The sequence below is a fragment of the Ctenopharyngodon idella genome, chromosome 15 (genome assembly GCF_019924925.1).
Source record: "Ctenopharyngodon idella isolate HZGC_01 chromosome 15, HZGC01, whole genome shotgun sequence".
NCBI classification, from domain to species: Eukaryota; Metazoa; Chordata; class Actinopteri; order Cypriniformes; family Xenocyprididae; genus Ctenopharyngodon; species Ctenopharyngodon idella.
In genome coordinates this window covers 8,695,468-8,720,441 of record NC_067234.1, presented here as the reverse complement: position 1 = coordinate 8,720,441, position 24,974 = coordinate 8,695,468, and the positions used below count along the sequence as shown (strand labels likewise).

Genomic DNA, 24,974 nt, shown 5'->3' with positions numbered 1-24,974 from the left:
AGGTAATTAAAATTACACATTTATGATTGTTTGATTATAAAGTATATTTGAGACTATAGACTTTATAGATCTGACTATGTGAGACTATAGTTTGAATTAACTCTTTTGACAGTACAGTACAGAATGGCTCTTTCGGCATTATCCTGAACATTGTATAAGCATTCATTTCATGCGTCCTTGACATGCGTCAAGTCGGGGAATGTCTCGTTTTTTAAGTTTTGTAACAAGCTGTTCACACATTGGCAATAAAAAAGCACTATAACACATGAAAATTCTTACATATAGCCCCTTTAGCTCAATAATAATAATAATAAAGTGTAAACCTTCCTTTGGCTTCATTCTCTTTCATGTAGCAAATGTGTCACAGCTTTAATACATTTTAGTATAAGGATTGCGTACACAAGTTTTTAGTTAAACGTTTATAAATAAACTATGTTATGTTAAAATTAGGCAAGCTAAGTCTGAATAAAACAGTGGTAGATTTCAGGAAGAGATAAAAACAAAATGACTCAAACAAGTAATGTTTGTCATTTAAAGCGCTATGTACTAACAATTTCAGCAAACTCATAGTAGTGGGTGGGAAGCGCATGTCTCCACTGGTACTTCACACGATCAGACTGTGTGTACAGACACCCAATCCAAATGCAACAGCGGGATTGCCAGGTCTTCAGACAAGACCATGAGATGACTTGAGTTTCTTCAGCTGGATGAATTTGAGAAACCAAATCTGTAACAGGAGTCAAAGTGTTGAGGTCAGGTGTAGGTATTAATTCACCACAGGACTTAAATGAGTTGGGACGGAGTTTGACCACATTACTGAACCTCCTCTTTGTCAGATTCACAAACATCCATTTCATGGGCGTTTCTGTTTTTTCTGCCCTTGGTTTGGACCTCATGAGTCCGTTTCAGCTATTGTTTTGAGTTCACAGGTGCTCCTTTCAGGCAGGTGCTCAGCCAGTACAGGTCGAGTGGTATAAATATCATCCACTGGCAACAGGAAAGTCACCGTCTTGACTTTGACTCTGAAATGTTAAATATAATGATTAGCAGATAAATTAGTAAATCAATATTTCAAACAAAGCTTTTCACTAAAGCCTAACTCACCTGTTTTTGCTGACATACCCTTGAAGGGATTGTCTGTTGGTTAATTTCTCGATGTCTGGTTTAGAATAGGCACTAGAAGGACGCCCGAGTGAGCCATCATGTAATTTTGTCCATTTATTGTTGTTTACAGTCTCCTCATATCGTCTTGGCTTGTGCAAAATCTCATTCTTTCGAGAGCCGTTCATGGAATTTGAGGATATGGAGTATCTCCGCACAGTCATAATAATGTTTTCTATAGAAAGAAACCAGAAAGGCATGTACATAACGTCCTTTTGATCAATCATAACTAATAATTGACTAAAAATGACATTACTGGTTTTGAAAGAGATAAATGTATTAATCTATGTATCATTCTCTGTATCATTAATGCATTAGTCATGAATGATAGCTCTAAGGGCGGGATTGGGCAGCTCTGGCCCTTGAGGTCAACTGTCCTATAGAGATTAGCTCCAACCCTGTTGATTAGGTTTATGGTGCGTCTCAATCAGCTCCCGAGTTCAGTAGTCAGGCACTGATCAGGGAGTCGGCCATTTTAAGGGCTGTCTTTAAGTGCACTGAAACTTATGCTCCCTAAAAAGTCCCACAATCCCCCGTGAAAACCAGAGAGCATCGATGCTCTCTACGTTCCCTTAATGGAAATTCTGAAGCAGGAAACATAATCATGTGAACTCAAAACACATCATGACATGCGAAAGATTATTTCAAATAAACCATTATTTAATTATGTTTCAGCATAAACATCCATATCTAGACAGATAATGAAAAAATCTAGCTAACATTTATAACTAATTTACGACTAGAATGTTGCGGAGAAATGTTACAATTAAAGTATTTATCATTATGTATTTTTAAATAAACACATAATGTCAGAAAGATATCTGTGCTGCTGTTGTTCATAAATATAGCATGTAGTGACGTTGAACAACGAGGACGTTGCCATGTTGCCAGAAGAGAGCCATCAGTGTCCCAATGTGTAATGAGTCAGGGTCCTTACCAGTGCCTGAATTTGTGTATACGATATAGTGATTCACAAGCCAGGGAGCTGAATGAGATGCACTCTGTGCCAAGGTTGCCCACCCTTGCCTTAGGGGTCTACTTTGGTACCTTAATTAAATAATAGGTTTCATATGCACAGTGCAAAAATGTAAAACAGAAAAAGTGCAATATATGTAAAAAATAAAATGTTTGGTAAACAGTCTTCAGCTGGTAATATCTAAGTTAACTTCACCAATGAGTAAGCCTTTTTTAGTCAGGTCAGGTAGGTAAACTTACCTGATAGCAATTGTACATGTTTTTAAAGTCAAGCTACTTGTTTGCATTCCACGGAATAAAGATGTGGCACATGCTTATTAAAGTTTGAGTAACACAAGATATTTACCTTTGAACTGTCCTTCAAGCTCTGGTGCAGACACGTTCCGTCTCAGGTTGGCGTGGGTCGAGCTTTCCTGTGACCCGTCCTTCTGCTGAGTAGACAATGCACATGTCTTCATTGAGTCTGAAGCCGAAGTTGGCCGGCCGAGCTGCCCACGGAGTGCTTTGTTTTCATTCTCCAGGTCTCTGATCTCCCTCTGCATTTCTGAGATCACCTGCGCCAGGCTCCGTCCACTCTCCATGCTTCCAGACTATCCGTCCCACCTGCCACTGCTGCCCATTTGAGTGCAGCATGAAGAGTCCAATTTCCACTCCCTTATATTGGACCTCTCCCACAGTGCCTTTCAATCTCAGTCCAAATCTTGTCCCGGGGAGATTATGTCGCCTTTCACCACTTATACAGCTGAAAGCGTTCAGGTGTTTGGCCTTTTGGGTCTCGGGACAATGTTTTATTAATCACAGACAGAGTGTTGAGTTTCGTTCGTTAACTTTGCCTGGAATAAAGGCAAGATACTCATACAAATAAACAAAATAGACATAGAACACTTGGCTATAAGTACATCCTGATTAAATTTCTTTCTCTGAGAGGACAAAGGCAATTCATTTGTCATCAGACAGAGATGAAGATCTGCAATAGATTCAGTGGTAACTGATGCGCCTCCCTAGGAGCTTAAAAAATTCATCAGGTCAGTCAACAAGTAGCAACAAATCTAGGATGGAAAAGTTACCTATAAGCATGTCCTTATTACACGTCCCCTTCACGTCTTTCTGAAGAGTATAAGTAACAACATGAATATCGATTCTAGCTTTCCATTCATGTTGGTGTCATCATATATGATCCTTTTCACTGGCCATGTTTAAAGATAAAGGTTGCACTAGTGTTGTGCATATAACTTTTAAAGCTGTATCATTTAGAACAACCACTGTAGGCTGTAGTTATATATTTATTAGAACTAAAGCAGTCATCACCTAAATATGTTGATTCATTCAGTTTATAATGAAGTGTCTCTTCTTCATACACATTCTGCTCTTGGTGCTAGATAAATGATTAACCTACTACCACTTCCTATAATTAATATGGATCCAAGTATGCATTCAAGTATATTTGGCATTTATTGCTATTGAAAGTTTTCAATTATTGTATATTTCATGTTGAGACTTGCCAATATTAATACAAATATAAATAACAATATTTAGCAACAGAAATTATAGACGTACACATGTTGTATATGTCTGAAAAGAGAGGAAGAGGTGATCAATCGAAACCAACCACAACCATTGGCTAATTACCTGTAATTAGCACCCTTAAAGAAAGATTCATACACAATTAGCCAGTGTCATTATGGGGTCCAATGAATATGCATTTGCCAAAGCTGCATAAAACAGAGGTTAAGGATATTGCCCTTTAGTTATAGCACAGGCATAAGAATAAAGAATACTGTGTTTGAGTCTAACAAAGAATTCATTCTAATGAATACACATCAAATAAAAGTGTACAAAAGAACATACAATGGAGAAAATTGCAGAAAATTGCCCTAATATACATAAGCACAAAATGCCTGAGCTCAGTATGCAGTTGTTGCTGCTTTAATGTTTTTTTTTTCTTCTTCTTTCAGACTACTGTGATCACAATTTAATCAAAGACAGCAAATGGTAGTTAAAAAAATTACCATATTTGACAAACCAGAAATGCTATACATATTTCTCTGTGCTTTTTGCACATAAGCAAATACATAATATTGTAATAGATTAATGGAATGTATATGATCTTCATTTTATGCTTTATGAGGTAAAAAAAGGTCCAAATTACAATTACTATAATCTGTAAGATCACCTCATACAGATTATAGAAAGTTGTAAGTAGTAAATTTCTTTTGTTTCCCCCTTTTCATAGAGCAAGAACCACAGACACACACACATTGGGTTTCCATGTTTTATGGGGACTTTCCATAAACATAATGATTTTTATACTGTACAAACTGTATATTCTCTCCCCTACCCTAAACCTACCTATCACAGAAAACTTTCTGCATTTTTACATTTTCAAAAAACATCACTTACTATGATTTATAAGCTGTTTTCCTCATGGGGACCAAAACATTTTCTCACAAGGACAAGGATTTCGTATATTGCCATCTTTGTGGGGACATTTTATTCCCATAACGTAGGATTTACTTGAAACACACACACACACATTGAATATCAAAACACTATGTTGTTAACAAGAGATATCTGATTCTCTAGTGTGCACACTAGATTCTGAATCATGCATGAGGCTGTCTGTGTGGGAGAGAAACCCTATCACCCAAACATTAGCCTTGCTATCCATGGCTTGAAAATTGTGCCACTGTGTATGCATGGCTGTGATGACAACAGCAGATTATTGTGAGGCAAACATTGTAAATAAAATATTTAAATGTCAGAGTCCTAAACAAAATCTTCCCCAACCAAATGTAATAAAATGATACAAGATAAAATGTCACACTACATTATTTATATGTTGATGTATGTGGTTTCCAAAGCAATTCCATATGTTTGCTAAGGTGTTTTGAGTGTTTTAGTGTGTTTCTATGCCGTTGCTAAGGTTTTGCTTCCTGGCCCAACAAATACAAACACATTGATATATGTAGCTTATATATACAGTATATTTCTCAAACTGTTTGATCTGTGAGCAACGTGAGCAAAGCTGAGCAACGACTGACTGAGGCTGAGCCCGGAGGAGTCCTAGGGTCCCCCAGGCCGAGGTGGAGACATGGGCCTGGGGACTTGTGGTGCAGCCGGGGACTCAGCCTCAGACTGAGCTGGTGGACGGGACCAGAGCATCCAGATCACTGGGCGGAACCATCGTAGAAGGCCAGGAGGGTGGGGACTCAGGAAGGAACTGGATTCACGGACCACAGATCTATAAGACAGAGGTCTGCTCCTGGCTCTAGGATGGACTGGGAAGCTTGCGGCGACACTCTAGCCCTTCTCTGCATTGCTGATGGTGAAAGGGGAGTCAGCCTGCCGGAGCATCCACCACCAATATTCCACCCGCAGCCTACTCTTGCAGATGATGAGGCGATAGTGCTGGAAAGTCCATTTCATGTCTTTCGGTCGGTTATTCTGTCATGTGTAGTCGAGGAATAGGGAATACGAACTACTAGGAATACTTCAAATAGACTTTACTGTAAAACATAGGAGAAATACGACACATAATCCAGGGCAATAACCGACAAAGGACTGAACAGAACAGAACAGGGAGTATATACACATAGTAATTGAGGGAACTAAACAGGAACAGCTGGACAATGATTAACTAATGAGTTACCTACACTACCAGTCAAAAGTTTGGAAACCGTTACTATTTTTAATGTTTTTGAACAAAGTCTCTTATGCTCATTAAAGCTGCATTTATTTCATAATAAATACAGAAAAAACAATAATATTGTGAAATATTATTACAATTTAAAATTATGGTTTTCTATTTTAATATACTTTAAAATATAATTTATTTCTGTGATGCAAAGCTGAATTTTCAGCATCATTACTTCAGTCTTCAGTGTCACATGATCCTTCAGCAATCATTCTAATATGAGTAAAAGATGACAGAATTTTCATTTTTTGGGGAACTATCCCTTTAAAACTCATTCATTGTTGTTATGGGGGGAGAAAAACACATGCTTTGCATCTGATATATGCTTTGCATGTGTTTTTCTCTTTCTCTCTCTGTCTCTCCCCACAGAGCAAGTGTTACCACCTGACTTCATTAATGAGTATCCAGTTGTGATTGGATGATGGGAGGGGAGAGAGAGTATTTTAGCTGCAACTATCATCAGAGCTGTGTTGGTGATGGCTTGACTGTGTGCAACAGCTTTGAGGTCTCATCTGCACCCCAGACTTGATGTTGTATTAAAGCAAGTATCTGGTGGCTCTTTACCTCATTTGTTGAATGTATTGAAGTAGAGTTTCTGTCCTTTGTCTCTCTTATTACACTCTATGATTAAGACTTGAAAGATAGAAGTGAGTGGTAACTTCTATAATCATTTATTGTATGTTTTGATTAATCTTCTTTGTCGTTGGTTTACTTGAAGTTTGATTATGTTTCTTTATTGTGGGGTTAGTAGGGAGGTGGGTGCTATTTTATTTTGAATTGAACTTTTTCTCCTGTTTATGTTAGCTAGGGAGTTAGCTTATTTTGCTGTACTTTTGTTTTCTTTTAGTTTAGGTAATTTGGTTGAGTTAGATTGATTTGTTTGTAGTTTTGGCAATACCCCCTTCTGAATCTGATATATTTTTCTTTTGTTTGACTTTGTAAATAAGAACTACTTTCTTTTGTGAAATATGTGGTTATTTGAGTTGTTGTGAAACAATTCTGGGTCTGGAGATGGGGTGGCTTCCTGCTGTTGCACATTGATTCACCACCATCCATTTTGTTGTTGCGTTCCTCCCATAGACCAATCAGGAAATCGTAACAGTTGCATTTCCCCGAAACTACTTCACCTTATTAAAAATGAAAAGATGTGTAAGCCTGTAATTGGTTCTCTTCCAGATCTCACTGTTGGGGGGCCTTTTCCATCAGGGATTTAATAACCCCACTGATATAAATATGTAATTGCTAATAAAGTAAAAAAAAAAAACTCACATAAAACTGCTTGGAGACGCTAAGGTTGAGGATCCAAATGCAGTAGTTTATTGAAGGGTAATCCAACAACAGGCAAAAGGTTATAAACACAGGCTAAACAGTCCAAACAATAACAGGGTACAGGCAAACAGGATCGAAACTAAATGAACACTCAGAAATGCAGTGCTGACACATACAAGACTTCACCATAAATGTTAAAATCAACCAGGCTTATATAGGCAGGGGTAATGAGCTAATGAAATGCAGCTGAAGACAATCATTGATGATGAGTCCAAACAGAGTATTACAGAAAATGTAGTCCATGAGGGAGTGACAATAGTCTGGGATGGAGTGCCCTCTGGCACTCCAGCTGGTGATCGTGACAGAAACACACTTTAAAATAATAAATAGATATTATTCATGTAATGACTTTATTAGTAAGTTTAAAGAAGGGTTCTTGCCATTATGCTGTTGTTGTAAAGAGGAGTAAGAAACAATCTTACATTTATTTTTCAGTTGTACTTACAGTAGGTAATATATATATACCAAACTGTTTTGGTCCCAAGTTTCTTTATTTGTTTTAATCTTACTTTGTTTTAAAAGTTTGTTACTATAACTGATCAAATTGTCTTGTTTATGGAATGTGATACCGATTTATTGGAAATGGACAATATAATTAAAATTAATATTTTATTTCTCAATACAGGACAATCATAAAGCTGTTAAGACATCTTGACTGTTGAAAAAGATACTTGATGTATTAGATGATTGATTTTTGATACAAGATGCAACATTTTGATTTCATTGTTTTATAGATTCAAGTGCTCTATTCCCCTATTGTTAACTCAATAAATAAATAAATAAATAAAAAAAAAGTTCCTATAACTACCCTGTGTGAAAGCCCCTAATAAGGCAGGCAATGAAACAAAAGAAACAGGAACTAAACACAGGAAGTCAGAACACAGGAACAATGTAAACAAAAGCAATACTTCAAAATAAGAGTCAATTAAACACAAGATAATCGAACACAAGAGATGGGAATCATGACAGACTTAAAATACATATATAATAACGATGGGGCAATAATAATTAAGTCAATACAGTGTCAAAATTAAGTAATCTTATTAATTTTGAACAATGCTGTTAAAGCACATAATATAGTATTATATGCACATCAGCCTGTTTTGTACTGAAAGATACAGCATTAAAATATGCATGCATATTTTTGGACTTCAAATCTGAAATCACTCTGAACAGTTTGCATATTTATAAAAATATTCACGTTTACCCGAATGGAAAACGAGTGTCAGATAATGTATCAGTCATTACAGAGCTTGTGGCAATTTTATGGGCTCTTGGGTGGGTGGAGGAAAATAGACCTGGAAAAAGGCAATAAAGGGAAGGAAGCGTAAGGCTAGATCAGATTTAATAGTAGAAATACTAGTAGCATTAAATCGAGTAATTAAAATGGGAAATACAGTGGGATTCTTTTGGGTTCCAGCACACATAGGGATAGAGGGGAATGAAGAGGCTGATGAAATAGCAATAAATAAATAAATAAATAAATAAAAACTGTATAGAATGAAGTTGAATTGGAATTAATGTATGGAAGGGTTGAGTGTAAAAATATTATTCAGCAAGGAACAACAAAACTATGGCAGAAAGAATGGGAAGAGGGAAATAAAGGCAGACATTATTTTTCATTTCAGCCAAAAGTGAAACTTTCAAAAAAATATAAGATTGGGAAGGACGGATAGTGTGGTTATTACTAGACTAAGATTTGGGCATTGTGCTTTGAATTATGGGCTGGCAATGGTTGGAAAGCATCCAGATTGCAGATGCATGTGGAGATGCAGAAACTGCGTGACATGTATTGATGCAAATGTGTCATCCATCGTACAGAAAGAAATCTCACATATTCAGAGTTATTGGAATCTGGAGTTACAATTTATTCATCAAAATCAATTCTTAGTACTAAGGACTGTGAGACAATTAAGGTTGTTATAATCTTTTTGCATCGAACTGGACTTTATATAAGGATATGACCTATTAGGTGTAGTTCTTCATATGAACTGAGGAGGGCAGCAATACGCCTCTGATGCATATAGTCTGCTGCAAATATCAGAAGAAGAAGGATGTTTACATGAAAGAGAGAGAGACAGAGAGCAAGATTCCAAAATCTTTTTAATGAATCCACCAATTTTGTGTAGATCTGGTAATGGGGTGATCATAAAGAAGAAGGGCAAAAAAAAAAAATAATAAAAAAAATCCAAAATGTCAGTTTTCAAACACTGAATCATGAACCAGAGCAAAGTTCCTTTGTCTAACATTAAATATATGACCAATGAGTGTTCACAAGAACATAGAACATATTAATTATTAGAGTAGATGCAACAACAGACATTCTTAGAAACACAGTCTACTAAGTCAGTCCATTAATAAAGTCATCCAGTAAGGGGGCTTTGTATAAATGTAGTGCTGTGAATGGTATGGAGTGGAACCTGAACCCCTGGCTCTGAAGTTTGCGCTGGGCTTCCATCCTGTCTTTGCTTCTGTACTGCTCTACAGCAAATAATGCTTAGCACTCCACCACCCACCTTAAGCAACACTACGCCCAACCAGCCAGTGAAGATCGCTGCTCCCCATTCCCGTGTTAATAAGACATTAGCATTCGAATCTGTTAAATGTGTAGTCCAGGATACCACCACCAGTAACGGCAGCCCACTTACAACAAACAATGGCCCGGAGGCAGCTTTAAACCATATATTCCTAGGATAATGTATCCACCCAATAGCGTAAACTGCCATGGCAATAACTCCCATTCCAATAGATGTGATGATGAGGATTTTCCAGGTGTTGAAATGTTCAGTCAGAAATAGCAGAGACTGATAGAAGGTGCAGTGAAGCCTTCCAGTTGTGTGGTGTTGCCAGTTTAACCACACTCCATCCCAGTACAATGGAAGTGTTGTTGTGGTGTTTTCCACCCTTCCACTTACTTTCCACATTGGTAGAAATCTTGTAAGGATAGTGCAAAACCAGCCTGCACTGGCAAACCCAAAACTAGCAAACTCAGTTTTTATATCCATATGTCCGTGTTTATTCAGGACTGTAGAGCAGATCTATTTCCCAGAGCACGGAAACCAGCTGTACTGCATTCCAGCTGTGGGCGGAGAAAAACACTGGTTGAAATGTGGAGGATCCTTTTGTGTTTTTGCCATGGTTTCATAACAAATCCCTCTTTTTCCTCACCCGATGAGACATGAATAGGGAGCTGTGGAGTGTGTATACTTACTCATCAGTTCTGACAAGGCTTAGTTCTCTGGTGCAAAACAACTTCAGAACCTTAACTGAGACACTGATAGCCTGATAAAAAGTACTTATTTCCTGGATTTGTGTTGTTATTAGTTTGAATGTTTTGCAGGAAACTCCATTCATGCCAGAGGTTAATAAACATTTTGGTCAAAAACTTTTTGGGAAAACGTTGTCCATGAAAAAAGTCTATGGTCTTTGGTAGCAAACAAAACAGAGATGATGACATAGGAGGAGAACAGGGATGGATGTAAGTAACACAGATCAGGTGATCATACAAGAAAACTTTGGCAAGACATTTGCCAGTTCATTGTAGACTATATATATAAAGACTTTGAGCTTTATTTCAAGGATGTCTTGTTTGGATTTGTTATTTTTGAGAAGCAGCATGAAAATGTCTTTTTTCTTTCCAACCTAATTATTTTGCTTGCTATCCACAAATGTAAAACTATGAAAGTGACCCCCCTTTTTTGTCACTTTCAAGAAGATGTTAAGATCTATATTAAATCCTTATCTACCTCACATGTGCCTGTAACAAAAAGACTACTAAAACTCTGAATGTATGCTCACTTTTTGGTGTCTTTGTATAATCTTTATTTTGTTTTGTGGGGAGAATTGTTATGTGATCTGTTTAATTGATATTTCCCCATTTATTTATTTTTTTTAATTATTATTTATTTATTTATTTATTTATTATTATTATTATTATTATTATTAATTATTTCTTTTCTTTTCTCATTTTCAATGTGATGTCATGGTTGGCCGTCCCTGAACCCCTGGCCCTTCTCTTGACTATTTCTCACTTTTGTACTTCGTAAGTAAATGTGTAATATTAATAAAATAAAATAAAAAAATAAAAAAAGTAACACAGATCAGTTGTAACACTTCCGATTTCTCCAGTCTGGAACAAGTAACAAATCACCTGATTGACTTCACACATGCTCAGTTTGGTCCTTATTCCACATGTGAGGAAGTAGAGCCCTGTGGCAGAAACAGCAGATTTTAGAGGGGAAAACTAATTAGATGTAAGAAAGTGACTTTTTTGCTTCATTCATTTTTTGTGACAGCAATGCCTGCTTTGTAGTTAAACTCATCAAAGTTAAATTATGTTTGTGTGTATTATTGTGTCTGTGTGGATATTTTTTTTGTTACGTCTTTATGTAGACAAGAAGCACAAAAAGTGTATTCCTCTTAGGAAACTTTAATAACTCTTTTGAACATGCATGATAACATGCATGCAATGCTCAGCATTCTCTCTTACTTCACAGCACAAATATACTGTATCCAACTCAAGAAGCTTGAGTGCCATCTAGTGGTGCATTAATGTAAGGACATCACATTATTCATGCAAGTTGTTAGTGCTAATGTTTTGACTGTTAGCTGGTGAGCTACAAAACTCAGGTTTAGTTGTAACAGCAAGACTCTGGGTTAGTTGTAATGTCAATGAAGCATGTCACAACCTACACCAAGCAATGTTTTTTGTTGTAATTTATAAAGTTTCGTTGAATTTCAGTATGCAGGTCTTGGAGGAGAAAGACAAACCGAAATGTGTCTCTCAGCATTTTGAAGAGAGCAACAGATGATGTAAAAGAGCAGGTAAAGTCTGTAAGATCTGTGGCAAAATTGTATGGCATTTGCCATGTAACCTTGTACAGATTCTGTAAATAGAGGAAAATGTTGGAAGAGAAGGGATCAAGGGAACTTCAGAGTGTAGGCTACCACAGTGGAAAGAAGGTCTCCACTGATGAACAAGAGAAAGAACTTACAGAATATCTGCTGAGGGCAGCTGATAAAGAGTAGGATTAGGGAAAAGACAGGAGAAAGTTAGGAGAAAATTATCAATTTATAGTGGTGCCAGTGTAAAATGTACAGGTGGTTTGATGGGGGGAATATTTAAAATGATCAGTGAAAATATTGAATTTTTTATGTGTTCAAATTCAATTTTATGGCCAATTACTCTGACTGACAGTAACAAACATGCTTACACACACACACACACCCCAATGTTGAAAAGTCAGTGTTGAATAAAAAGCTGTCATAATCCTTATTTCATAATGTTCCATCTCACCCCAGGGTATGTTACAACTAACCCGGACTATGGGATGAATTGTAACCTTTCTCTTCTCATGTTTGAAACTAACCATGCTTTTTCAGTTTGTGCTGCAAAGATATAAGCTACTTCTTTTAATAGCAGTCAACTAGTTTGTAACTAGTTTGAATCACATTTTGAATGCACTGGCTTAAAAAACTTCAAGTTACCCTCTATCATTCAGCTTCAATGTCTACTTCTCATCGTCACTCTCTCTACATCACCACTATTCTTTTCTAAGCATCAAGCATCTAAGCATCAACTGGTTCAGTTCCACACTGCCTATGGGTTTTAACTAACACAAAGCATTGCGTATTCCTAACACAACAAAGTCCATAACTTTAGAGAAGTTATTCTTCAGTCTATTTATTTATTTATTTATTTTTTGGACACACTAACTGACAGATAGATTCCAGTAGGGCAGAATAGAAGAACTTGTTGGTTAGAGAACATTTTAGCAACTGCTTTGGAAGCAGAGTAAACAAACTCTCCAGAACTCTTCAAACTCTTTGGCCCTCCAGGAGCAGAATTGGACAGCCCTATTTATTTTAATGTGTCCTTGTTACATGTGTTGCATGCATTAATATAGTTAAAACAGTAAATTATGCATTATTACAAGTAACTAACACTAAACCAAACCCTAACCCTAAAGTAAGTACATGTTGTTAATAATATTACTCATACTCATAATAATATTACTTGAGAACTTGTGTAATTACAATGCAACAAGGACACATTACAATAAACTGTGATCATACAATTTATGATATACTGTACACCAGGGTTTTTTAACTCCAGTTCTGGAGTACCTCCTGTCCTGGGGACCTCCCACCACTGCACATTTTATATGTCTCCCTCATTTAACACACCTGATTCAACTCATCAGCTAATTAGCAAAGACCTCAAGACTGTCTTGAATTGGTTGTGTCTGATGAGGGAGACAAAATGTGCAATGGTGAAGGGTTTCCAGGACAGATTTGAGAAGCACTGCTGTAGACTTTAGTACAGTCCCATTTTAGCACCCTTCTGTAATTTGCAAGTAATTCTGAACATCTTGATTAGCTTGTTCACACACTGGCCCTCCAGGACTGAAGTTGAGAGCCCTGAACGCTAACAGTGAAAAGTTTAGACATCTTGACTGATGATTAAATTATGTTATGTTACGTTATGATTAAATGTTCAACATTTAATTCAAAATTCCCTTCTGGTACAAATTGACAAAGTTTACTGGTAAAATGAGTGGCACCAAATCCTGTTTTATTCACTCTAATCTGGATGAAGAATAAGTGAGTACACACCTCACATTTTTGTAAATATTTTATTATATCTTTTTATGTGACAACACTGAAGAAATGACACTTTGCCTCAATGTAAAGTACTGAGTGTACAGCTTGTATAACAGTGTAAATTTGCTGTCTCCTCAAAATAACTCAACACACAGCCATTAATGTCTAAACCACTGGCCACAAAAGTGAGTACACCCCTAAGTGAAAATGTCCAAATTGGGCCCAAAGTGTCAATATTTTTGTGTGTCCAACATTATTTTCCAGCACTGCCTTAACCCTCTTGGGCATGGAGTTCACCAGAGCTTCACAGGTTGCCACTGGAGTCCTTCCATTCCTCCATGACGACATCACAGAGCTGGTGGATGTTAGAGATCTTGTGCTTCTCCACCTTCCGTTTGAGGATGCCCCACAGATGCTCAATAGGGTTTAGGTACCCTCAGCTTCTTTAGCAAAGTAGTGATCGTCTTGGAGGTGTGTTTGGGGTCATTATCATGTTGGAATACTGCCCTGCGGTCCAGTCTCCGAAGGGAGGGGATCATGCTCTGCTTCAGTATGTCACGGTACATGTTGGCGTTTATGGTTCCCTCAGTGAACTGTAGCTCAGTGCCGGCAGCACTCATGCAGCCCCAGACCATGACACTCCCACCACTATGCTTGACTGTAGGCAAGACACACTTGTCTTTGTACTCCTCACCTGGTTGCCATCACACACGCTTGACACCATCTGAACCAAATAAGTTTATCTTGGTCTCATCAGACCACAGGACATGGTTCCAGTAATCCATGTCCTTAGTCTGTTTGTCTTCAGCAAACTGTTTGCGGGCTTTCTTGTGCATCATCTTTAGAAGAGGCTTCCTTCTGGGACGAAAGCCATGCAGACCAATTTGATGCAGTGTGCGGCGTATGGTCTGAGCACTGACAGGCTGACCCCCCACCCCTTCAACCTCTGCAGCATTGCTGGCAGCACTCATATGTCTATTTCCCAAACACAACCTCTGGATATGACACTGAGCACGTGCACTCAACTTCTTTTGTCAACCATGTTGAGGCCTGTTCTGAGTGGAACCTGTCCTGTTAAACTGCTGTATGGTCTTGGCCACCGTGCTGCAGCTCAGTTTCAGGGTCTTGGCAATCTTCTTATAACCTACGCCATCTTTATGTAGAGCAACAATTCTTTTTTTCAGATCCTCAGAGAGTTCTTTGCCATGAAGTACCATGTTGAACTTCCAGTGACCAGTATGAGAGAGTGAGAGCGATAATACCAAATTTAACACACTTGCTCCCCATTCACACCTGAGACCTTGTAACACTAACGAGTCACATGACACCGGGGAGAGAAAATGGCTAATTGGGCCCAATTTGGACATTTTTACTTAGGGGTGTATTCACTTTTGTGGCCAGCGGTTTAGACATTAATGGCTGGTGTTGAGTTATTTTGAGGGGACAGCAGATTTACACTGATACACAAGCTGTACACTCACTACTTTACATTGTAGCAAAGTGTCATTTCTTCAGTGTTGTCACGTGAAAAGATATAATAAAATATTTACAAAAATGTACATTTCTATTGATTTCTATTGTTTTACTACTATTCTGCTATTCTGGAGGGGATGTTTACTGTAGTCCCCGCAATGTACAGTAGGTGAAACCTGAACACACACTCAATCACTAAATATTCATAAACTGGGCACATGCTGAAATGTTGTGTCATCCAATGTTTTTTATTTTATTTACAGAAGAACAAATATATGTAGATGAATACACAAGACAAGAACAAAAAAGGTTAATTCCTTTGTTTGGTCAAAGAGAGAGAGAAAGAGAGATATATTTAATCACTTAAAAATCCAACTTTTCTTAATCAGCATAGAAAATTCAAAAGCCAAGTAAATTCTTTAGGATCTGATGAAGTTTTTCTTTTAACACTTGTACTATATGACGTATCGCTTTTACATTTGACCAGTGTGTCCGCTTTACTCAGTGGCATTTGCTGTATATCAGACATAGTTCTTTATGGCATAGCCGCTGTGGGTGTCAGATTTTGTTAAGGTGTATCTAGGTGAATAGTTGTCCTGCTCTGGTGGGCAACTGGTGCAGAGAACAGCTCCACCAATGATCAGAAACCCCGCTGTCACCCAGCCCACATAGAGGGCTGCCCCCATCTCTCGCTTTAATGCTTCATGCACTATGGGATTATGGAAGTCTCTTATAATGGAGTCGGCTGTCCAGGACACGGGCACCACAGTAGTCAGTCCAGAAAGCATAAAGGTAATCCCAGATACCACAACAATCCGTGCTTTGGCGCGTGGGTTACTTAGGCAGTTGGTACAATCAGCCCCAACCAGAAAAATGAGGAAAGCCAAGCAGGCCAAAGCCATTGTGGTCACCACTAGCCCACGTGCTGCCTGTAGAGAAGGATCCAAATCCAGCAGGGCATCATACAGTTTACACTGCATCTGCCCAATGCGCTCGTACACACACGTCATCCACAGTCCTTCCCAGAAGACCTGTGCCACCACAATGTTTGTGCCGATAAAGGCGGTTACCTTCCACATGGGCAGAGCACAGATGATAATGGTTCCTGCAAAGCCAATCATTGAAAGAGTGATTCCCAAGACCTGCAGAGCCATGGAGGGGGCTGGGGATGACATAGAACAGAAAAACAGAGACAACCTTTAATTCTTGTTTTTATCAGTGTTTCTGGAACATAAATGTTTTAATAACGAAACGTGATTTAGTTGCAGCTCTAAGAAAGTAGCATATAAATGATTTTATCTCACTAGGGGGCAGTAGACTACAAAATACAGATGAGCAATTTGCTCAAATAAGACAATTGTGTTCAGAGTTTGAATGAAACCGATACTAACTGAGAAAAAGATTTCTCAACAGAGAGCAAGGTTAGGGGTGGTTGTCATACTTTTATGTCTGTCTTTGACGTCACTAGTTTACAGAATGCAATCCACGTGTTGTGACATAAAAGAATCTGTATGGGCTTTGTGTAAAAGAATACATGACATTTCCTTGTAGTGGTTATCTGAAATAGCACTGTGACTCTGGACCATTGAAGATGGCAAAAATAAGAAAAAGCTCTCATTGTGAGGAAAGCCAGGTTGTTTGTGTAATATGAGCCGTGTAAGGAATGCTAATAGTCGGAGAACAGGTTTTCAGTTTAACTGAAACTCCTGAACTCAGTTTATATTAACTTGAATTTCAAATGTGTCAAAAATAGAAAGAAACTTGTATGTCAAATTGCTCATTCATATTTATAATTCTTTGGTCAGTGCCTCTCAGAAGATGAAGAAACACATAATGAAGGTGAAATACAATCAACTTTTCATAATTAACAGAGTACATTAACCTAAACCCACAGTACAAATGACTCTGGACTAAGTTATTTCCCCCATAAATAGATAGAACCTGTATTTTTCATAAAGTTTGTTAAGTAGTACAAAAACAACAGTTATGCATCAGCTTGTTCTCAGAGCACACGTAGTATGTTCGATTGACTAGTGGAAACTAGTGGGTGTTCCTGAAGAGCAGGTTTTCCCAGTGTTGTGTACAGTATGTTCCTCTGACACACAAAAAAACAAAATGAGAATGAACGCCAAGAACAATTTAGCCAACATGTTTAATTCATATAAAACTGCACATCATTAGTGAAAAACAAATGCTTTTTCCACAAGCATTTGCTAAAGAGAATTAAACACATTAAATGTGCTCCAAGAATTTCATCTACACTAGATGTAGGTCTTGGGAGGAGTTGGAAAACATGGGACTGGTGCTGTGTGGCCGAGAAGAGCATCATTCCTACTGGGTGGCTTTGACATCTTTACAGGATTATATATGACAGATGCTGAGTGGTTCTCTTCTGGTAGGCAAAAACTGCAAAGCAGCCCACCTCCCAGCACCCTAGCCGACGTTGAGTGAAGCCCCCAGCTCCCTACACTGAGAAGTCAGTTATTATAATGACAGCAGTCCAGAACACAGTGATAAGACATACAGTAGAAGTCTAGAGATGTTCAGAACCACCCTAGCAGCAATGGATGCTTTTACTTTTCCTTGTTCCTCAACTATGAAGTTGGTACATTTCCCTGAGACAAGTGCAATGGGAATTCCAGCGATGCCCACCACGATGGAAAAGACCATCTGGACACGAGCAGCCTGCAGATTAGGACTCAGTTCCAGCATGGTGTCATAGATTTTACACTGCATCAGTCTGGTACACTCCACCACACAGCTCATCCAGATTTCCTCCCAGAAAATCTGAGAGGTCACAATGTTGGTACCAATGAAGGCTGCTATTTTCCACATGGGTCACACAGAATTATTACTTCAATCCAGCCAAACAGGGCCAGGATGCATGCCCATAGACACCATCTCAATATCAGCTTGGATGTTCTCTTTTTAACCAAAAACAAATCCAGCATGTAGGTGGTAAACGTGCGGAATTTAGAAAAAAACATGCTATCCCAGAGAATCTGCACAAACGGAGGAAATAGCAGCCTTGTGAGTTTATATGTGTTTGTGACAATAAAGTGTTTTAAATATATAAGATCGGTTTACGTTCCTTATGTCACATCCTATGAGGGTGGGAAACTGCTCTTGTTTGAATAAACATGTTTAGAAGCCTCATGTTAATAAGAAATCTTTCTACAGTTAGAACTCAATTTATCTCAATTATCCATTTGATAAATCCATTTGAAATACAGTACTTAATCTTAAGACAGAAATATTTTCCAAAAGTAACGTGACCCACATCCTGTTGTTAATATTCAGACAAAAGCCATTGCTAGTTGTCGAGCCAGTTTGGGAGGACTCGAAACCAAAGTATCAGCAAAGCAACTTTTTGCTGTTTCAGACCTCATTTCTTGAAATGAGCTAATTTACTGAAATTTATGCACATGAATCTTAGGGAGGCATTATGATGTTGGTATGCCCTGGGCACAGAGGTCTCAAAAGGGCCCATCAGCAACACATTCTCTATAGCAACTGTTTATACCTGTATTTGACCAAATTCTGATTAATAAGAAGAGCTGAAACAACTTTTACTATTTACTATTTTTACTATTTAGGTATGGTTACAGATTATACAGATTATACATACAGTGCTTAACAATTTTTTTAGACCACCTGTCATAATAAAGAGAAAATACAAATATTTTAGGAATTTGTCAAAAACAAAACATGTTATTGTCATTTACTAATCAAATAACAAACTGAAACCACTAAATAGTCTTTATTCACACATAATAACAAAAAAAAAAAAAAAAAAAAAGGCAGCATAGGACTGTTGAATCAAGTCATTATTTTTGTTTGTTTTTGCACACAAAAAAGTATTCTCGTTGCTTCATAACATTAAGGTTGAACCACTGCAGTCACATGGACTATTTTAACGATGTCCTTACTACCTTTCTGGTACTTGAAAATGGTAATTAAATTGCTGTCAAAGATTGCTGTCAAAGAACAAAGGTCTTACGGGTTTGGAATGACATGAGGGTAAGTACTTAATGACAGAAATTTCATTCATTTTTGAACTAACCCTTTAAAAATTTTATCACTCAAAACTGAAAAAAGCACACATGCGTTAACATATATATATATATATATATATAATAGATATCATCATATAGATATCATATAGATCATATGGATTTGTTTCTGTTTAGGGTGAGTTGCTTACGTGTTTTAGGGGCTGTTTACGAGACACCGTTTTTAACTAAAAACTTTTTAGGCATTTTGGCTGTTCATCTACACAACAACAGTGTATGCGTCATGAGTATTATGTGTTCCGTCTATATGCACATAATGTTTCTTTACAAAGTGACATTGCCAACTACCAGCTTGGCAGCATAATACAGTGATTTTTAGTAGTTTTCACAGATTTTTGTGAACAGTTATTTGTTTCATTGATTGGTTTGTTTGTTCTATGTGCTTCTTTCAATTCATTGTCAGTTCTCGTCATTATTATCTTCAGTTGTTCTGTCCCTGTTTGCCTGAGTGTTTTGGTTTGAGTTTTATCAATAAATAGGCTTAATTAAACAGACCGATTGGCTTATGATATCAGAGTACCACTGGAGAGCATACGACTTCTTATGCTTTTGAATCAATCTTGTGGTACTTTGATGTCATACGCTGATCGGTCTGTGCAGAGCTGATGTATCCCAAACAAGCCTAATCTGATACTGCCGCATTTAGATCCTGCTCACCTCGTTCTTGTTGTAACCAACTGCTGACGTACACTATATTGCCAAAAGTACTGGGACACCCCTCCAAATCATTGAATTCAGGTGTTCAAATCACTTCCATAGCCACATCTGTATACAATCAAGCACCTAGGCATGCAGGCTGCGGTAACACTTTATAATTACTGCACACTATGAAGCATTAGTTAAGCATTAGTAAATAGTCAATTCATCATTTATAAAGCATTAATAGACATTAATAAGCAGTTTATAAATACCTATAAATGCTTTGTTCTTGATTTATAAGCATATCTATAATGTGTTTAATAATTGTATTTTCATACTTTATTAATGATCAATTTATCATTTCTAAATTAAGTATTACATTATTTAAAAACCAGTTATTTAGGAGTTGTCAGTGGTTCATAAGATCATTTATAAAGTGTAAGTAAATGATTAATAAACTATTTAAACATACATTTATACATCTTATTATTTAGACATATAGTAATAGTTACTCAGTGTGTTAATAAATGCTTTATTAACACATATTCCTACTGTAATTCATGATTAATTCAGGTAGTTATAAAACATTTAGTAGTTGTCAAGTTAACAATTTTTGTGAGCTCATCTAAAGTGAGGACTGTTTATGCCTTGTAAAGCTTTACAAAGGAGATTTAAAGGCTCAGTGATCTTCTGCACTGCTGTTCTCTAATGTTTTAAAGTTAGTACTGAGGTAGTTTTGACACTGTGAAATATTTTATTACATTATTTTTGTTTTATAAAAACATTATTTGTTGTATTTTGGCACTCCTGTAATCCAGTGTTGGCACTGGTAAAATTTTATTCAGCAATGTTTACACTTTACAGAAATTTATTTTTATATCAGATTGCAAAAGCTTAGTTTCATTTTACTGAAGTTATGTTTTCTGGAGGAGTACAGGGATTTTTATTTTCTGTGAAATTACAGAGGTTTACTTTTAATTTTATATCAAGTTACCCATTGTAAAGTTTCATTTTTTTTTGCTTGAAATTAATATTTCTATGTTCTGTATCCGTTAAATCTCCTTTATAAAGCTTTACGAGGCATGAATAGTCCTCACTTTAGGTGAGCTCTCAAAAATAGTTAACTGACAACTACTAAATGTTTTATAACTACCTGAATTAATCATGAATTACAGTAGGAATATGTGTTAATAAAGCATTTATTAACACACTCAGTAACTATTACTATATGTCTAAATAATAAGATGTACAAATGTATGTTTAAATTGTTTATTAATCATTTACTTACACTTTATAAATGATCTTATGAAGCACTGACAACTCCTAAATAACTGGTTTGTAAATAATGTAATACTTAATTTAGAAATGATAAATTGATCATTAATAAAGTATGAAAATACAATTATTAAACACATTATAGATATGCTTATAAATCAAGAACAAAGCATTTATAGGTGTATTTATAAACTGCTTACTAATGTCTATTAATGCTTTATAAATGATGAACTAACTATTTACTAATGCTTAACTAATGCTTCATAGCGTGAGTTATTCTAAAGTGTTACCCAGGCTGCTTCTACAAACATTTGTGAAAGAATGGGTCACTCTCAGGAGCTCAGTGAATTCAAGTGTGGTACCATGATAGGTTGCCACCTGTGCAATAAGCCCATTCGTTAAATTTCCTCACTACAAAATATTCCACGGTCAACTGTTAGTGGTATTATAACAAAGTGGAAGCCATTGGGAACAACAGCAACTCATCCACAAAGTGGTAGGTCATGTAAAATCACAGAGCAGGTTCAGCGCATGCTGAGGCGCACAGTGCGCAGAAGTCGCTAACTTTCTGCAGAGTCAATAGCTACAGACCTCCAAACTTTGTGTGGCCTTCAGATTAGCTCAAGAACAGTGCATAGAGAGCTTCATGGAATGGGTTTCCATGGCTGAACATCTGCATCCAAGCCTTACATCACCAAGTGCAATACAAAGTATCGGATGCAGTGGTGTAAAGCACGCCGCCACTGGACTCTAGAGCAGTGGAGACGTGTTCTCTGGAGTGAAGAATCAAGCTTCTCTGTCTGGCAATCTGATGGATGAGTCTGAGTTTGGCGGTTGCCAGGAGAACGGTACTTGCCTCACTGCATTGTGCTATATGTAAAGTTTGGTTTGTGGGAACAGTTTGGGGATGGCCCCTTCCTGTTTCAACATGACTGCGCACCAGTACACAAAGTAAGGTCCCAGATGGTCTGCGCAGTCATGATATTGGCTTCAATGAATGCTGTCACCTTCCAAAAAGGAAGGACACAAATCACAATATCTCCCAAGAAACCAATAATGGCTAGGGACATGCCTAAGATCTGTTGACTCATAGACACTTTTTTTTTTTTTTTTCCTTTTTCTTTTTTTCTTTTTTTGCTCCTCTGTTAATTATAGTAATGACTTCTGTTCTAACCTTCAGAGTTTTAAGATTTTCTCTGAAGGGAGGAGTCCAAGTCGGATGGACCTGAAACCAGATTAAACCTGACTAGATTCCTCAGCAGGGAATGTGGATACAGCTAGTTTCGGTGAGGAACTGAACAATACACGTCACAAAAAAGAATGAACCAATTCATCAACTGAAAGAACTGGGTGGATATCAACCACAAGCCTAGTGATTTAGTGATCTGGTGATTTTACACTCATTTTATTTAATAAACAGTTTGTGTTTAGCTTATATTTTAGCCAATTTTACAATTTTTTTTTCATTCACCAATGGGTGCTCTTTCACCACTGAGCAGCATAATTTTAGTTTTTGGCAGTCAGTTCAATCTCAGAAAGACAAAACCAATCATATGTTAAAGTGTTAACATTGCTCTATTATTGCCATAAAATAATAATGTTTCAAAACACAATTCTAATAAATGCGGTGTTCCAGTGGCTTTTTAGGATCACTTGCTGACATGCTGGCACAAATGCCTGGTGCACAACAAAGTGATAGAATATCATATAATATCTATTCACCCTATAAAAAAATAGATTTTTCATTAAGTTCATGTTATGTTAGAAACAATAATTTTTGCTTAACTTCTTCGAATTAAGAGAAGAAACAGACTGAACAGACTGAACATGCCTGATAATTGTTTATTGATTTCTTTTACAGCAAAATGTTGATTTACTTTTTTTTTTTTTACAGCAAAATTGCTCAAACTGTTTTTACAGGAGATCTTTGCCAACATCTCTGTTGAGTTTTTCAACAGTTTAGACACCATGTCAGAGGCAAGCATGATCTGTTTAATGTTTTCTTGGACGTGACAATATTAAGTATTGTCAAACTATTATTATGGAATGATGTCAATGCAGTATCAATAAGTTGTTTTACAGAACCATTTATTTTAATAACAAAATAGTAAGACAAATTTAATGATCAAGATGTCTTTGTGCAAAAAATGCTAATTTGTGTAACAAAAAAAAAAAAAAAAAAAAAAATTATAAAACCATAGACATTGTATTTTATTAACCATTAGATATCTTTAATTTTCTGATTAATGAAACTATTCCTAGTGTAATAATACACACAAACTGCAAGAATGGCTTGTTTATAAAAAGCAGATCTTCACTGAGTTAGATTCCTCTCATCACATTATACATGCACAATTTTCTCTTTCAGTGATCTATATAATCACAACACAAAACCTCAGTAAATATATTATGCCATATTAGACACTGTCCTTCTACTACTTGTCTTTGGAAAAAAAAAATCACAGGTGGGAATAAAGAGGTTTTTACAAAAAAACGTGTCTTTGCAAATGAAAAGTCTTTGTGTGCTTGATCTCTTTCAGACGTAGGCTTTGCTGGTGGCAACAGACCGTGGCTGAGAGTACTTGATGTTGTAGTTGTCGTCCTTAGGTGGACAGGAGCTACACAGTATACCTCCTCCCAGGATCAGCAGTGCAGCTGCACCCCATCCAATATAGAGAGAAGCCCCAATCTCCCTTCTTTGGGCATCTGTGAGCAAGGGATTGTAGAAATCCCTGATGATGGTATTAGCTGACCAACAGACGGGGACCAGAACCAATACTCCAGCGATGATGAAGATTATACCACTAGCGATAGCCACCTTTGCCTTTGCATCTTCTCTCTCGACAAAGCTGGTGCATTTTCCACCAGCAATCCCCAGGATGATCCCAAAGACACACACAATGATGGCGATGATCACAAGTGCCCGAGCCGCCTGCAAGTCCTGAGGTAAGGCCAAGAGGGAATCATAGACTTTGCACTGCATTTGCCCTGTGCTTTGTATCACACAGTTCATCCACAAGCCCTCCCAGAATGTCTGAGCAGTCACAATACTGGCTCCAATGAATGCTGTCACCTTCCACATAGGAAGGGCACAAATCACAATAGCTCCCAAGAAACCAATCATGCCAAGGGACAAACCCAGCATCTGTCGACACATAGACACCATTGTTTCTTGTTTGCTTGGCTTCGATGGCTTGAAAGTGTTAACTCCTCTATTTATCGTAGAAATGACTTCTTTTTCAAACCTTCAGAGTTTTAAGATTTTCTCCAAAGGGAGGAGTCCAAGTTGGATAGATCTGAAACCAGGTTAAACCTGACCAGATTCCACAGCAGGGAAGGTGGATATAGCCAGATTCTGTGAGATGCACATCAACAAGGAACTATCAAATACAAATGAACCAAGTCATCAACTGAAAGGATTAGGTAGATCAACCACAGGCCTTTATAGTGATTTAGTAATCTAGTGAAGTTGTTTTTAGCTTAGGTTAATATTACAAAATTATTTCTATCCATCAGTAGGCGTTCTTTCTCCACTGAGCAGCATAATTTTAGTTTTTGGCAGTCAGTTCAAACTCACAAAAACAAAACCAACGAGGGGTCCCCCTGTCACAGGTGGACCGAGGGCCCTTGCACTATATTCCAATCCATAGCCAGGGCAAACTGCACAACTGGGTAAAAGGGGGCTTGGCATCAGTGATTTTTGACCATCCTTTTGTTTGATGCACACTGTTTGTTTTTAAACTGGTTATACT

At 37.3% G+C, this 24,974-nt stretch overlaps 3 protein-coding genes and 1 pseudogene across 3 annotated transcripts; all 4 read right to left on the bottom strand.

Moving 5' to 3' along the window:
* Window positions 1-7,124: 7,124 nt before the first annotated feature.
* LOC127495375 (claudin-4-like) lies at window positions 7,125-10,517 on the bottom strand. Its single transcript, XM_051862187.1, has one exon. It carries the CDS (start codon window positions 10,162-10,164, stop codon window positions 9,523-9,525), a length of 642 nt encoding a protein of 213 aa, XP_051718147.1. The 5' UTR covers window positions 10,165-10,517; the 3' UTR covers window positions 7,125-9,522.
* A 5,050-nt stretch (window positions 10,518-15,567) lies between these two features.
* Window positions 15,568-16,391, bottom strand: cldnj (claudin j). Its single transcript, XM_051862190.1, has one exon. It carries the CDS (start codon window positions 16,387-16,389, stop codon window positions 15,757-15,759), a length of 633 nt encoding a protein of 210 aa, XP_051718150.1. The 5' UTR covers window positions 16,390-16,391; the 3' UTR covers window positions 15,568-15,756.
* Window positions 16,392-17,496: 1,105 nt separating this feature from the next.
* LOC127495507 (claudin-4-like) lies at window positions 17,497-18,114 on the bottom strand (annotated as a pseudogene).
* Window positions 18,115-22,803: 4,689 nt separating this feature from the next.
* Window positions 22,804-24,429, bottom strand: LOC127495379 (claudin-4-like). Its single transcript, XM_051862193.1, has one exon. It carries the CDS (start codon window positions 24,386-24,388, stop codon window positions 23,759-23,761), a length of 630 nt encoding a protein of 209 aa, XP_051718153.1. The 5' UTR covers window positions 24,389-24,429; the 3' UTR covers window positions 22,804-23,758.
* Between the last annotated feature and the right edge of the window lie 545 nt (window positions 24,430-24,974).